Source organism: Sus scrofa, chromosome 13, assembly GCF_054392235.1.
Source record: "Sus scrofa isolate SSC_HxYL_T2T_F1_AM1 chromosome 13, Sscrofa_HxYL_maternal_Yorkshire_Landrace_v2.0, whole genome shotgun sequence".
Classification (NCBI taxonomy): Eukaryota; Metazoa; Chordata; class Mammalia; order Artiodactyla; family Suidae; genus Sus; species Sus scrofa.
This window is the reverse complement of record NC_139395.1, coordinates 54,502,644-54,515,993: the sequence shown is the minus strand read 5'-3', so window position 1 is coordinate 54,515,993 and position 13,350 is coordinate 54,502,644. Positions and strand designations below refer to the sequence as shown.

Genomic DNA, 13,350 nt, shown 5'->3' with positions numbered 1-13,350 from the left:
CTAGGAATTTAGAGTCTAGTGAAAGCAGGGAGGTAGCTTATTAATTAATAATTTAATTCTCGACACCTGACGCCTAATACAGGTTCCACAAATGCTTGTTATATGAACAGAGCAAATAATGAAATGTTATACCACAGGTTCTGAAAGCCATTCCAATCTTTTTCTAGGATGTTGAAGATCAAGGTACGACCTTTTTCCTTTTTTTTTTTTTTTTTTTTTTGGTTTTTAGGGCTGCACCCTCGGCATATGGAGGTTCCCAGGCTAGGGGTCTAATCAGAACTACAGCTGCCAGCCTACACCACAGCCACAGCAACACAGGATTCGAGACACATCTGCGACCTACACCACAGCTCATGGCAACACCAGATCCTTAACCCACTGAGCAAGGCCAGGGATCAAACCCGCAACTTCACGGTTCCTAGTCAGATTTGTTTCTGCTACGCCACAACGGCAACTCCCCAAAGTATCACCTTCTTTAAAAAACTATAAACACACATTAGGATTAATTTATTACTCAAAACCTCTTACCCTGAGAACAAAATCTGAAGTCCTTACCCTGACCTACACAGTCTATAAGCCGACTATATCCCCACAGGGCCAAATCCAGCCTGCTATTTGCTAGGTAAAGTTTTACAGGAACACAGCTAGGTCCACTCATTTACATACCATCCATGGCTGCTTACTACCACAATAGCAGAGTCTGGTGGTTACAACAGAGACCTTATAACCTGAAAGGCCTAAAATATTTACTATCTGGGTATTTATTTATTTATTGTCTTTTTAGGGCCGCACCTGCGGCATATGGAGGTTCCCAGGCTAGGGGTTGAATCAGAGCTGTAGTTGTCGGCCTACACCACAGACACAGCCACACCAGATCCAAGCCACGTCTGCAACACCATAGCTCACGAAAACGCCAGATCCTTAACCTACTGAGGGAGGCCAGGGATCGAACCTGCATCCACATGGATGCTAATCAGATTTGTTTCTGCTGAGTCACAATGAGAACTCCCTATTTATTTTGTTAAAAGGCATTTTTATTGTTCTAAAACTCCAATTTCATACCTGCCTTGGATTCTCTCCATCTCACACGCTCTTTCCCCAGACACATGTACAATTCACACAATCAGCTTAGTCCCAAATCTGTTCAAATCCTATAGAATACTTTTGTCACTACCTACTGCCTTAGAGTCTTCCATTTTTCTTCAGCAGACTTATCAGTACCTGGCAGTTTATTAGTTTTTGTCTCCTCAAGAGAATGTAAGTTCCATGAAGTCAAAGGTATCTTTGTCTTATTCATTTCTATGTCCCCCAAAACTAAAATAATGCCTGGTATGTACACAGTAGATGCTTAATAGGCTTGGTAAGCTACCAAGGAGTAGAACTGATGGTTTGACAACATTTGAGAACCACCAGCAGAGCACTTTGTTTAGTCAGACAACGTATGTGGAACTGCAAAAACTGTCAAATATCGTCAAAGACTGAATAGAACAGAACCAATTTTACTTTTGGTTGATAAAAATATATTATGTACTATCTATATTACTATGTGGCACAAAATTAATGAGAGCAACGCAAACAAAAAAGCTCAAAGAGAGCACAGGTATGCCTAGACTAGAATAGGTTTTTTGGTTTTTTTTTTGTTTTTTTTTTTTAAGGGCTGCTCCTGTGGCATATGGAGATTCCTAGGCTAGGGGTCTAATCGGAGTTACAGCTGCCAGCCTATGCCACAGCCACAGCAACGCCAGATCTGAGCTGTGTCTGCGATGGATTGTTAACCCACTGAGCGAGGCCAGGGATTGAACCTGCAACCTCATGGTTCCTAGTCGGATTCATTTCTGCTGCACCATGATAGGAACTCCAAGAATAGATTCTTAAAAAGCCACTTTCCTCACATGACAGATACAAGCGACTGAAAGCAGAAGATAAATTCAAACAGCACTGACTATCATACACTGATTTCAATTCCCTAGAGATCTTAGACAGACGAGTAAAAGAATAAAAAAGAACTACAGAATCTGGGAGTTCCTGTCATGGCGCAGTGGTTAATGAATCCGACTAGGACCCATGAGGTTGCAGGTTCAATCCCTGGCCTCGCTCAGTGGGTTAAGGATCCGGTGTTGCTGTGAGCTGTGGTGCAGGCTTAAGATGTGGCTCAGATCTGGCGTTGCTGTGGCTGTGGTGCAGGCTCCGATTAGACCCCTAGCCTGGGAACCTCTATATGCCAAGGGTGTGGCCCTAAAAAAACCAAAAAAAAAAACCAAAAAAAAAAAAAAGAACTATAGAATTTGCTACTGTAATTGCCTAAATCTCAAGGTTGGGTTTCATTTAGAAAAAAAATATTGTTATGACTAGGGCATCAAAACAATGCTCTTGAGACCAAAATTTTTAAGTGGCAGGCATACTGATAATTTAAAAGTTAGACGATCCCTAAATTGTAAGAAACATATTACTTTAAAAGGAGCAATAAAGTTAGATTAATTAGCTTTTGCTGTCTTGAAAATGGGAATAAAAGGGAGGAATAGAAATTACTTCAACAAGAAAGCCCCCACTAAACATTCTCTACAAACTCGGTGTCCCACACCCCTCCAAAAGTTTTCTACCTTCTAGTTAACATGTATTTCTGTGTGCCAGGCATTACTTAGAGAGCTTAGTAAACATGATCTTATTTAATTCTTACAATAATCCTATGAAGTAGGTACTACCATCCATTTTATAAAAGATGAAATTGAGGTTTAAAAGGTCATACCACCCAGAGTCATCTTGCCAATGAGGGACCTAATCAGAATTCACATCAAGGTTTCTCTGATCCAATCCTAAACACCACAAATGAAAATGAGCTAAAGTTACATAGAAAATCATTAAAGGGAAATATAGCTAAGAAATTGAGATTAAAATCAACATCAAGACACAATCAAAGTGAAAACTAACAATCAGGGAGTGTCCGTCATGGCTCAGCCGGAAACAAATCTGATTAGCATCCATGAGGACACAGGTTTGATCCTTGGCCTAACTCAGTGGGTTAAGGATCTGGCCTTCCTGTGAGCTGTGATGCAGGTTGCAGACTCAGCTCGTAGAGCTCTGATTTGACCCCTAGCCTGGGAACCTCCATATGCCGCAAGTGTGACTCTAAAAAGACCAAAGAAGAAAGAAAATTAACAATCAACATCAACATCAAGCCAACAATTTATATCCCTTCAGAGAACAATAACGCAAATAGTAGGAAAGAGAGCTTTCAAACTGCACAGGAAGTGAGAAGACCATGTTCAGAAAGGAGACTCTGATTGAAAGGATGCTTATTTTAATACCGACTTTCACAACATTATTTGTTTTCGCAGAAAAATAAAATTACTCAAAGTAATTCTTGTTATAGAAGATTGTCTTTCCATAAAAACAGTTCCAGAAGTTATGTCTTAAAACATAAGATCAAGGGAGAATAAAAGAGGAAAAAAAATGAGCACTCTTCTACCTCTAAAAATAAGAGTTAGATTTAAAGTAAAATAAAATGCATCAATTTCAAGAATACAGAAATAGACTTTTTTTTTTTAAAGGAACAATTTATTTACCAAAACACTATTGGTATGGACTGAAGACTATTTTCTGTGCAGTTATACTGGGAGAATATTTTGACAGAAATACTGTAAAGCCAGCTAACTGGGGAAATGGCTAGTATAAACAACAAAAACCCTCCAATATATCTTAGACTGGACAATTAATCTAACAACAACAAAATAAAAAAAATAAGCAACATATAATTGAAACTCAGGAGTTTTCCTGTAACAGGGATACTAACTATTAAGAGCAGGGAACCACACCAAGTGTTTTCTATTCTTTGTTATAAACAAACTGCTTTGGTTTAGATAAAAAAAAGTTTCAAAGATGAAAATTTAAAACTCTGTTTCAAGTACAATATGTAAACTGAATAAGCCTGAAATTATTTAGAGAGGCTGATCTCATAGAGTGATGAAAAATAAACAGTCACACGAGCAACAGTGATTCAATGCATTACTTCCAAATAAGGCCATTTCTATATGAAAGCAAAGCCCTAAGAGAAAGCAGGATGGAATGAGAGAAGCATACACAGACAGTGACTGTAATTGCAAAATGGGGTGGGAGGCAGGGAGAAAAAAAATTTTTAATCAGGAAAAAAAACAAGACATGAAGTATTAAGAGAATTAGACTTTTGACTAATAATAATAAAAACCAGTAAGTCACATACTAAGTATGGATTTAGAATACAAAAACATAAGTTTATTTCATGGCATTCTTAACTCCATCATCCAAAGGGAGATACCCTTGGAGGAAGGGGGCAGTTTGTGTCTATAAAGCAGACCAGACTAAGCCACCATGACCAATGGCTGCAAGAGAAATCAAAGGGGCAGGCAGCAGTTTAGAGAGGGCTGTTTTTCACTCCATATCCATCAAGTGATGGTAGGTCTTCACATCCTTAGCTTCTCTACCTTTTACCCTTCATCCTTTCACTCAGCATACAAGTTAATCAAGTGGCAGAGTTCAAAGAATATATATGAAACAGATTGGGAGATAGATGCATAACTTTTAACTCAGAAAGCACCTTTAGGAGCATACAAAAATCTATGTATTCAAAGTATTCATTAAAGTTTATGTGGTACCTGTGACTGACTGAGATTTGCAGGAAACATGGAATGTGGAGTTCTACTTAAACCAAACTTTATGCCTAAATCCCTGAGGAAGAAAATTTGCTAGAACTTTTAACTTTGTAGCCAGTTTTACTAAAGTTACTTGTTAATTCTAGACCTCATTTTGGGGGGGGGGGAAGGAGAAAAAATTGCTTTATTGCTTTGCCAGACAAAGGAGGGTCACTGCAGGTTAATCCCTCAAAGACTGTGCCCCCCTTAGGAGAGTTTGGGAGGTAGTTTTATAGTTTGGGGAGTGAAAAATAGGGCCACAGATAAAGATCAAGGTAGAGGCCAGCTTGGATTGTTTTCAAAACTGGTGTTCAGTGGTCTTCTTTCCAGAATAAAGAATACTTCATTAACACCTTCCATAGACCTCATATTTTTATACAGAAAATTTATTTCACAATTTTGGGATTACGCAAAAGGTTTATCTTTAAATCTGTTCAAAAATATAATCATTTTGCCTGAGAGTAAAACTTTCCTCCTAAAGGAATTAAAAGAAACATAGTATGTTTTACCATAAAAGGAAAATAAATTGAAATGTGTTGCAACTCAATTTCCTCAAAATCACCTTATAAATGGGGAGAGCCAATAGCCAAACTGTCCTAAGGATTCATAGACATAAACTGAAAAAAAAAAAAAAAATCTGTCAATATATTTAAAATAGACATGATGACTCCTTTGGAAGTGAACTATGTACTTTCTAATTTTTAAAACACCAAGTGAATTTATACTATACAAGCACAGTAAATAATGAAAGCCGGGTTTGGTTTTTTTTTTTTTTTTGAAAGCTAAGTACTTAATATTTGCTTTTTAAAAGCCTGGAAACAAGAATATGAAGTATTATTGCTCACAGAATATACACTTCATGATCAAGATCATAAATTACTTCAAGATGTTTATCAACAAAAACAATAGCAAAAAATTTATGTGTTTGTCAAAAAATAATCCAAAACTGTTTGAAAAGTTCACTTGAGTAAGATTTTTGCTGAATTTGCCTGGCTTGCTATAATACTTATTATTAAGCACAACAATTTTGATAGTGGCATTTGTTATCAAATAATAAAAATGTCATAAAATAATGAAAATGACAGTAAATTCAAACAGGGGGTAACCCTTACTAGTCAGATCTGACTATTCAAACTTAAGGAGGCAAATGATTTGGCAAATTTGAGATACAACTGCTATCCTCAACCAAACTCCTACTACTTGCCACCAAAACTCAGGAACCAAACAGATTCAGATAATGGCCCACATCCCTAGCTATGTGAACTTTCAATGCAAACTTAACACTTAAGGACCCAATAGATTCCAATGGCTAGGAATGCTTGTATTTTATTTTTTCTGTTCTTTGGTTCACTCTTTGTCCACAAAAACAGGATTTTATATTCTCATTTTTCCCTCTATGTACTGCATTTAGCCTTTTATTTACCATGCCACTATAAAGTCCTTGTAAACATCATTTTATTGGCTAATATTCCCACCAAGGGGATTTGCTCTAATTTATATAACTCCTACTCAATCTCTGAATGTTTATTTGGTCCATTTTCCCCCATAACTACAACCAAATAAAAAAATCTCCAAACATCTTTTTCTTTATTTACAACAAACACTGCTCTGTGTTAAAACTAGGGATAAATTTTATAATAATATTTTAAAATAATAATATGACTCTTGCAAATTGTAACTCAATACAACATCCTTTTGATTGTTTTCTGTTCGTATTTCTTTAGGCTCAAAATAGAAACCCCAAAAGTTCAAAATAAAAATAACTTAAAAATGGTCACATGTAATAAAACTAAGTATAAAATCTTTCTCCTGAAGATTTATATTTCAGATTATATATTCTACTTTTAGTTGATTTCAGTGGGTACAAATTATTTTGCCCCATTCACTATGTCAATTTCTGGTAAAAGTGAGATTTAGTAATCAGAAGGTAACAAAAAAATGCACTAATCTTTGCTTTATGAAAAAATTAAAAAACAAAGAAATGTGCAATATTTAGTAAACAATTTAGCTCAAAGTAATGTTAAACTTACATTCAACACTATAGTCTCTAAAATGGACAAAACCAGAAGCTCTTCTAAAACTATTAAATGAAATTCCAGGTTTCCTTAAAGCATCTCTAAAGAGTATAACATCTGATCTATTGAGTTTGTGCCTGCTATAATTTCCAGGAATAACCCTTACAATCCATAAATGCTTGTTAGATTGAGGAGTGTGGAAGCAGAGTGTGGGAAGGCAACCACAGATGTGTGTATACCCACAAAAATGAATTCATGAACGTAGAAACTTGGAAAACCAGTCATTAAAAAAAGAGTAAACAGGAAGAAAAAAATGCTTGACAAAGTATGTCTGATAGGAAAAGTACAGATATCATCCATAAATCTCTACTACAGAGTGACCTTTAGTTGTTACTAAGACTAAGAGAATAATACAACCTTGTGATTTTTACAGATTTAAGTAGTCATGCGATTTTTCAAGTAAGAGGTAAGTCACAATTCTTCTGTTTAGAATTCAGCAGAGATCTAAACCACCTCAAAAGCCAATCTATCTTTAAAATATTATTAAAATTAGCCTTGTACAACTTCCCAGGGGTAGGCAGTTGATGTCATATCAGGACAATTTATTACTACTTCTTCCCTAGAAAATTCTTGTTACTCTAAAGGCTATCTTCAGATCTGAGTGTCCAAATGAAATTATTATTTTTTCTTATCATGCTCATAGCACACAGAAATTCCTGGGACAGGGATCAAACCCATGACATAGCAGTAACCTGAGCCATAGCAGTGACAATGCTGGATCCTTAACCACTAGGCCACCAGGGAACTCTTGAAATTATTACTTTTGTGGCTTCATTTAATTATTTAAGAAACCTAAGAACCAGAACTTCAGTGAAGCAGATTAACATATTATTACTACCTCTTAAGTATCCAGACAGAAGGTTTAGGTTTAGGTGCTTGACATTCGGGTTTTTTTGTTTGATGTCTTTTTAGGGCCACACCAGCAGCATATGTAAGTTCCCAGGCTAGGGGTCAAATCGGAGCTGTAGCTGCCAGTCTACACCACAGCCACAGCAACGCAGCGATCTGAGCCGCATCTTTGATCTATACCACAGCTCACAGCAACATCGATCCTTAACCCTTAACAACTGATTAAGGCCAGGGATTGAACCTGCATCCTCATGAATACTAGTCAGATTCATTTCCACTGAGCCACGACGGGAACTCCAGGTGCTTGACATTCTAATTTTATTTACTACTCAATAATGATTTTTAATTAAAAAGCTTGGAAGTTTCTCTTTTTTATGGGCAGTATGAAATGCTCACCTCAATCTGTGAAGGCAAATACAACAGAAATATTTTTCTCAAAAGAGAGAAACAGAAACAGTATAAAAAGAATCACTGCTGTCTGAAGATGGTCTTTATGTGCTTTTACGACAACAAACACATTGAGATCTTTATTTTTCCTCTCATTTTTCAATTTAGACCCTGACTTCATTAAAATCAATGTGAAAAATACTCTGTACTCACTCTGGCATTCTATGAATTGATGAATAAAAGTGCAGTCCCCGCCACTCTTTGAAAGCAAGTGCTCTAATAAAGAAAGAAACACCTTTAAGGATATAGTTTTTGTTGCTGTTTTTGAAAACCAACAGCAAAGGTAGGAAAAGCAAAATGTATTGACATGGGTAACTCTGAATAAGATTAACAAAAGTTTAATACATTTTAATACTAACAGCAGACATATTTTGGAGTTAAATAAAGTTAAAGAACTGAAAATTATAACTCTATAATCGTTAACCCCAAACAGTTAGGTTTTAAAGGTGCAGTTTCTATCCAAATATCTCAAGAAAACATAGAAATATATTGCTTTAAAAAGCTTCTCCCACTTTTAAAATACTTCTTTTTCCACAAGAGCTTAACAAATACCCTTAAATAATTAAAATATTTTATATTTGTTCTTATTGAATTAACTTTCAAATAACTGTTCTCTAACAGTCCCTCTTCAAAGCTATTCATCTTATTTAAGAGGCAAAAAATAAATATTTTAAGAATACCATAAAATAATGCCTTAAAATTTTTAAGAAAATTACATAATATTTTAATTTTTACACTTTCATTTCTCAAGTGGTCTTCCCCTTTGAGTCATTTCATCTGATTTCGTACACTACTGAAATATTACATTGTTTATTTCTGCCTAAATAATTAAAGTCAAGGCCTGCACATTTTAAAATAAGAGCTTGGTAAATGGTTTTGCTCAAGTCAAACCATTTTTTTTTAAATAAGCAAAGAGAATAAAAACCTAACCAAGTAGTTTAATAAAAGTTTCAGCTCTTTTCTTAGACTCTTTATTTGATTTTATGATGATGATTCAGAGTTAACTTCTAAATCCCAATAACATTCTTCAATTATATATTTGTATCTTTCAAAACTACCAAATAGACATTGTAAGTTCAACTGTTAAAAATATATTTGAACATGATGACTATCTAGAAGGTGTAAATAGCACAAAAACCTGTCAAAGAGGATGAGTTAATACTACTCTGTAGAAGTTTCTTTTTTCCTCCAACTCTACCAGCTCATCCCTCATCATCTCAACTTTGCTTGAGAGGCTGGCATCTCCTACTCTGATGGCTAGTCAACCTCTCTTGACATCCTTACCAAGAGCCTTCTTCTTTACCTTCATACTCAAATTTCTCACTATCCTTCATGTAGCAACATGGTGTGCAGATATATCTTTCTACGTACATACATATATATAGTTATATAAAATTATGTGGTTAGGTATAACCACATAAAATTACACTATATAGAGCTACAGTATAACCTCAAAAGGAAAAAAAAAAAAAAAAAAAGACTAACTGCATGAGAAATTCAAAACTAAAAAAACCCAAAAACCAAAAAAAACAAAACCCTAATAAAGAGCATTTGCCAAAAGGAACCAAAAAATCCAAAACAAGAACGCTCAGTTTGAATAGTAATTACCAAGATAAAAAGCTGTTTTTACATAAATCCTATGTAAATTTTAATATTTTTAGAACTCAAACTATACAATATCACTGTTAAATACGAAAACCCACTGAAACTAAATTTTAGCCTAACTAAAGGATTTTATAAAACATATTTTAGACTAGCATTATAACTCTTTAGGCGAAATTTATTAATGCAGGATATTCCATCACTCACCAAGCCAGAAATCAAAACTTTTATATACTTCAATTTTAATATCTGGACTCTACATTAAAGTATCTACCATGCTAATTTAGATAAAATGGAAGATTAATACAAAAAGATAAACATACATGACTTCTGCAAAGGTTATTTCCTAAGACACATGAAAGAAAATCTTTTCAGGTAGTACATGTAAAGGATTTGGATCATGACACATTTAATACTCCATTACTTGAATTCAGGCCTTTGAGAATTCACTTTGCCAAAACTATAGATGTCACTGATAATACAAACCAAGAATTGAGAATCAGATACTTAAGGGGGGAAGTGTCCTGTGATACTAAACAGGGCTGTAGGAATGTAAAGAAAAAGACAGATACAGAAACATAATAGAGAATCAAGATATTTAAAATGAATTTTATTTATACATAAGCGGGAGTTCCATTGTGGCTCAGTGGGTTAGGAACCCAACTCGTATCCATGAGGACGTGGGTCTGACCCCTGGCCTTGCTCAGTGAGTTAAGGATCCAGCATTGCCATGAGCTGTGGTGTAGGTTGTAGACATGGCTCAGGTCTGGCGTTGCTGAGATTGTGGTGTAGGCCGGCAGCTGTAGCTCCGATTTGACTCCTAGCCTGGGCACTTCCATACGCTGAGGGTGTGGCGCTAAAAAAGCAAAAAACCCCACAACTTGTTAAGGAAAAAAGAATATGAAATACTTCACTTATAATCTTTTAACATTAATTATAGATTAAAATAATATTTTGGATATAGTGGTTTAAAGTATATATATTATTAAATGTATCATGAAAAATTTACCTTTAAAAATTTACATTTTTTTAAACATTTTTAATGTGGCTTCTAAAAAATATTAAATTATGTATGTGGCTCTCATAACAGTTCTATACCCTCTAAGATACATTCAAATCACACTTATTAGATAAGACTTTAAAAGTTATAGTACAGGAGTTCCCGTAGTGGCGCAGTGGTTAACGAATCCAACTAGGAACCATGAGGTTGCAGGTTTGGTCCCTGCCCTTGCTCAGTGGGTTAACGATCCGGCGTTGCCCTGAGCTGTGGTGTAGGTTGCAGACTTGGCTCAGATCCCACGAGTTGCTATGGCTCTGGCGTAGGCTGGTGGCTACAGCTCTGATTAGACCCCTAGCCTGGGAACCTCTATATGCTGCGGAAGCGGCCCAAGAAATGGCAAAAAGACAAAAAAATAAAACAAAAATAATTAAAAAAAAAAAAGTTATAGTACAAAACTGTTAATCTCAAAAATGGGGTTTACTGGAGAAGTATTATTAATCTTAACTTCTCCGGACATTTCTGAAATATTCTCTTACAATTATTCTTGGTTCTCTCTACTATTTAAAGAGTAATTTTAGTTAAAATCATATCTGATAGGATATTACAACCATGGACTTTGGTAATATTTGAATACTTGATCATTGGTTTCTTACTATATCATAAATGATTCAGAATAGACCTATCTTATTCCAAAATCCACTACTAAATCTGGTATATGAAGCTTTTGTGTACATTCAGATACTTATGACTCAGTTTCTTTAAAGATATTTTATTAGTCACTCTCACACTACTCAATTTATCACTACTAAAAAAACAAATACCAGCAAGAGCAAAATACTCATGGCAAGGACTACCTTAAAGTATCCAAAAGAAATCCTATGCAGTTTTTTTTTTGTTGTTGTTTTTTGGGGGTTTTTTTGGTTTTGGGGTTTTTTTTGGCCACAGCCGTGGCATGTGTAAGTTCCTGGGCCAGGGATCAAACCTGCGCCACAGGAGCAACTTGAGCCACTACAGTGAAAACACCAGATCCTTAACTCATTGTACCACAAGAAAACTCTATTACTCAGTGTTAAATCAAGGACTTGTCTATATCTATTCTCATTTAAGTCAACTGGAATTGGCAAAAAATTTAAAGCAGTAATTTGACAACCCTAAATAGTATAAAGATGGCTAAGTGTATATAAAAAGTTCTCTTAACTAAAAGAAGAGAATGTTCCCAGCTTGAGTTGACACTCACATTAACAATGAGGATACTCTCAAGTCAAAGAGTGATGGATTTGAATAAGAAGTGTACATACCAGAAATAGGAAAAAAGAAAAGGCAAAATAATGACAACAAAAAATATAAATTCACTTAAGGATGAGAAGCTTTTAGAAGATGAGGATTAAGTCATTTTACATATGTTTGCTAAATATACTTAATAAACAGAAATTAGTAATATTGGTACAATGAATATAAACTACACCTTTAAAAATTCTCAAACTGAAATTCAAAGTGAAATTTTAAAATGTCAATGTATTTTACAAAAAATATATAAAATAGTCAAATAATGATTAATGAATTTTTTAAAGTTTAGTTTCAAGATTCATTCTATATAATATTTGCTCTTGACCTGCAGCTTATATATATACATACACACATACACACACATGCACGCACATGATTATCTAAGCCTATCATGCCAGTTCTTGATTAAAAACAAACCAACCAAACAAAACCAGAACAAACCAAGAGAGCATCTCCTAACTTTATCAGAGTTTGGTTGCTGCCCAAGAACTATAAAGATATCCCCTGATACATGGAAATAATATCTAGTAAGAAGATCTGAGTATTGACCTTGATATCTCCCACCAACTTTTGTACAAAAACTGAGATGAGAGGCATATAGATTTGTAAACACAGAAAACTGTCTTCTTCATTTTTTTACCCCAAGCATATAATGCAGGATCTGGAACATAGCTGGTACTCAATTACTGTTGGATGAATGGGGAGGGGAGCAGGGATCTTCATGACTAAAAGACTACAGAAGCCAGTGATTAAAAAGCACCCCATGTTACAGTTAGGAAAACCAATAGTGGCTATACATTTTTGGCCAGAGACAACCCAAGCTATCTAGAAAGAAGGATCATGTACCAAGAACAAATAATTTTTTAGATGGCAGAAATGCCTGACCCTGCTTTCTCTGACTGATGAAACAGAAGGATAAAGAAAGCAGTTTCTATGTTATGTTCAAGGGTTCAATGGGCTGTAAAGTAAACTCTTGGCCAGGAGGGGGCAGGGCAGAAACATTTAAAAATGGGGGCCAATTATCCCCAGGAAGCAGCACTTGATAGAAGAAAATGGTAGTATGGTCTTTGAAAATTCAGTGTGTGTGTGGGGGGAGCTGTATTATACTATAAAAGCCAATGCAAAAATTTAACATTATCATTTCATCTAACCTGAATAACTGAAATTTCCGTATAACAAGGGATATCAAACAACAGATCATAAGCATTAAGAATTACAAAATCAAGGGAAGCTTGGATTTTATTTTTGTTTTTATTTATTTATTTATTGTATTTTTAGGGCCGCACCCACGGCATATGAAGGTTCCCAGGCTAGGGGTCAAATTGGAGCTGTAGCCATTGGCCGATACCACAGCCACAACAACGCTAGATCCAAGCCATGTCTGTGACACAGCTCATGGCAACACCAGATCCTTAACCCATGCACA

General features: G+C 35.2%; 1 protein-coding gene across 50 annotated transcripts in view; it reads right to left on the bottom strand.

The window, feature by feature from the left end:
* The window catches only part of SLMAP (sarcolemma associated protein), a 148,066-nt gene that overhangs the window by 39,419 nt on the left and 95,297 nt on the right, over positions 1–13,350 (bottom strand). For 26 of the 50 annotated variants that reach the window (XM_021069015.2, XM_021069013.2, XM_021069037.2 and 23 more), the window contains one exon: positions 8,189–8,251. The exons of the other annotated variants lie outside the window; for them this stretch is intronic. In XM_021069015.2, coding sequence (XP_020924674.1) covers positions 8,189–8,251 — 63 coding nt within the window. The remainder of the gene's footprint in view (positions 1–8,188; positions 8,252–13,350) is intronic. 50 annotated transcript variants of the gene reach the window in all.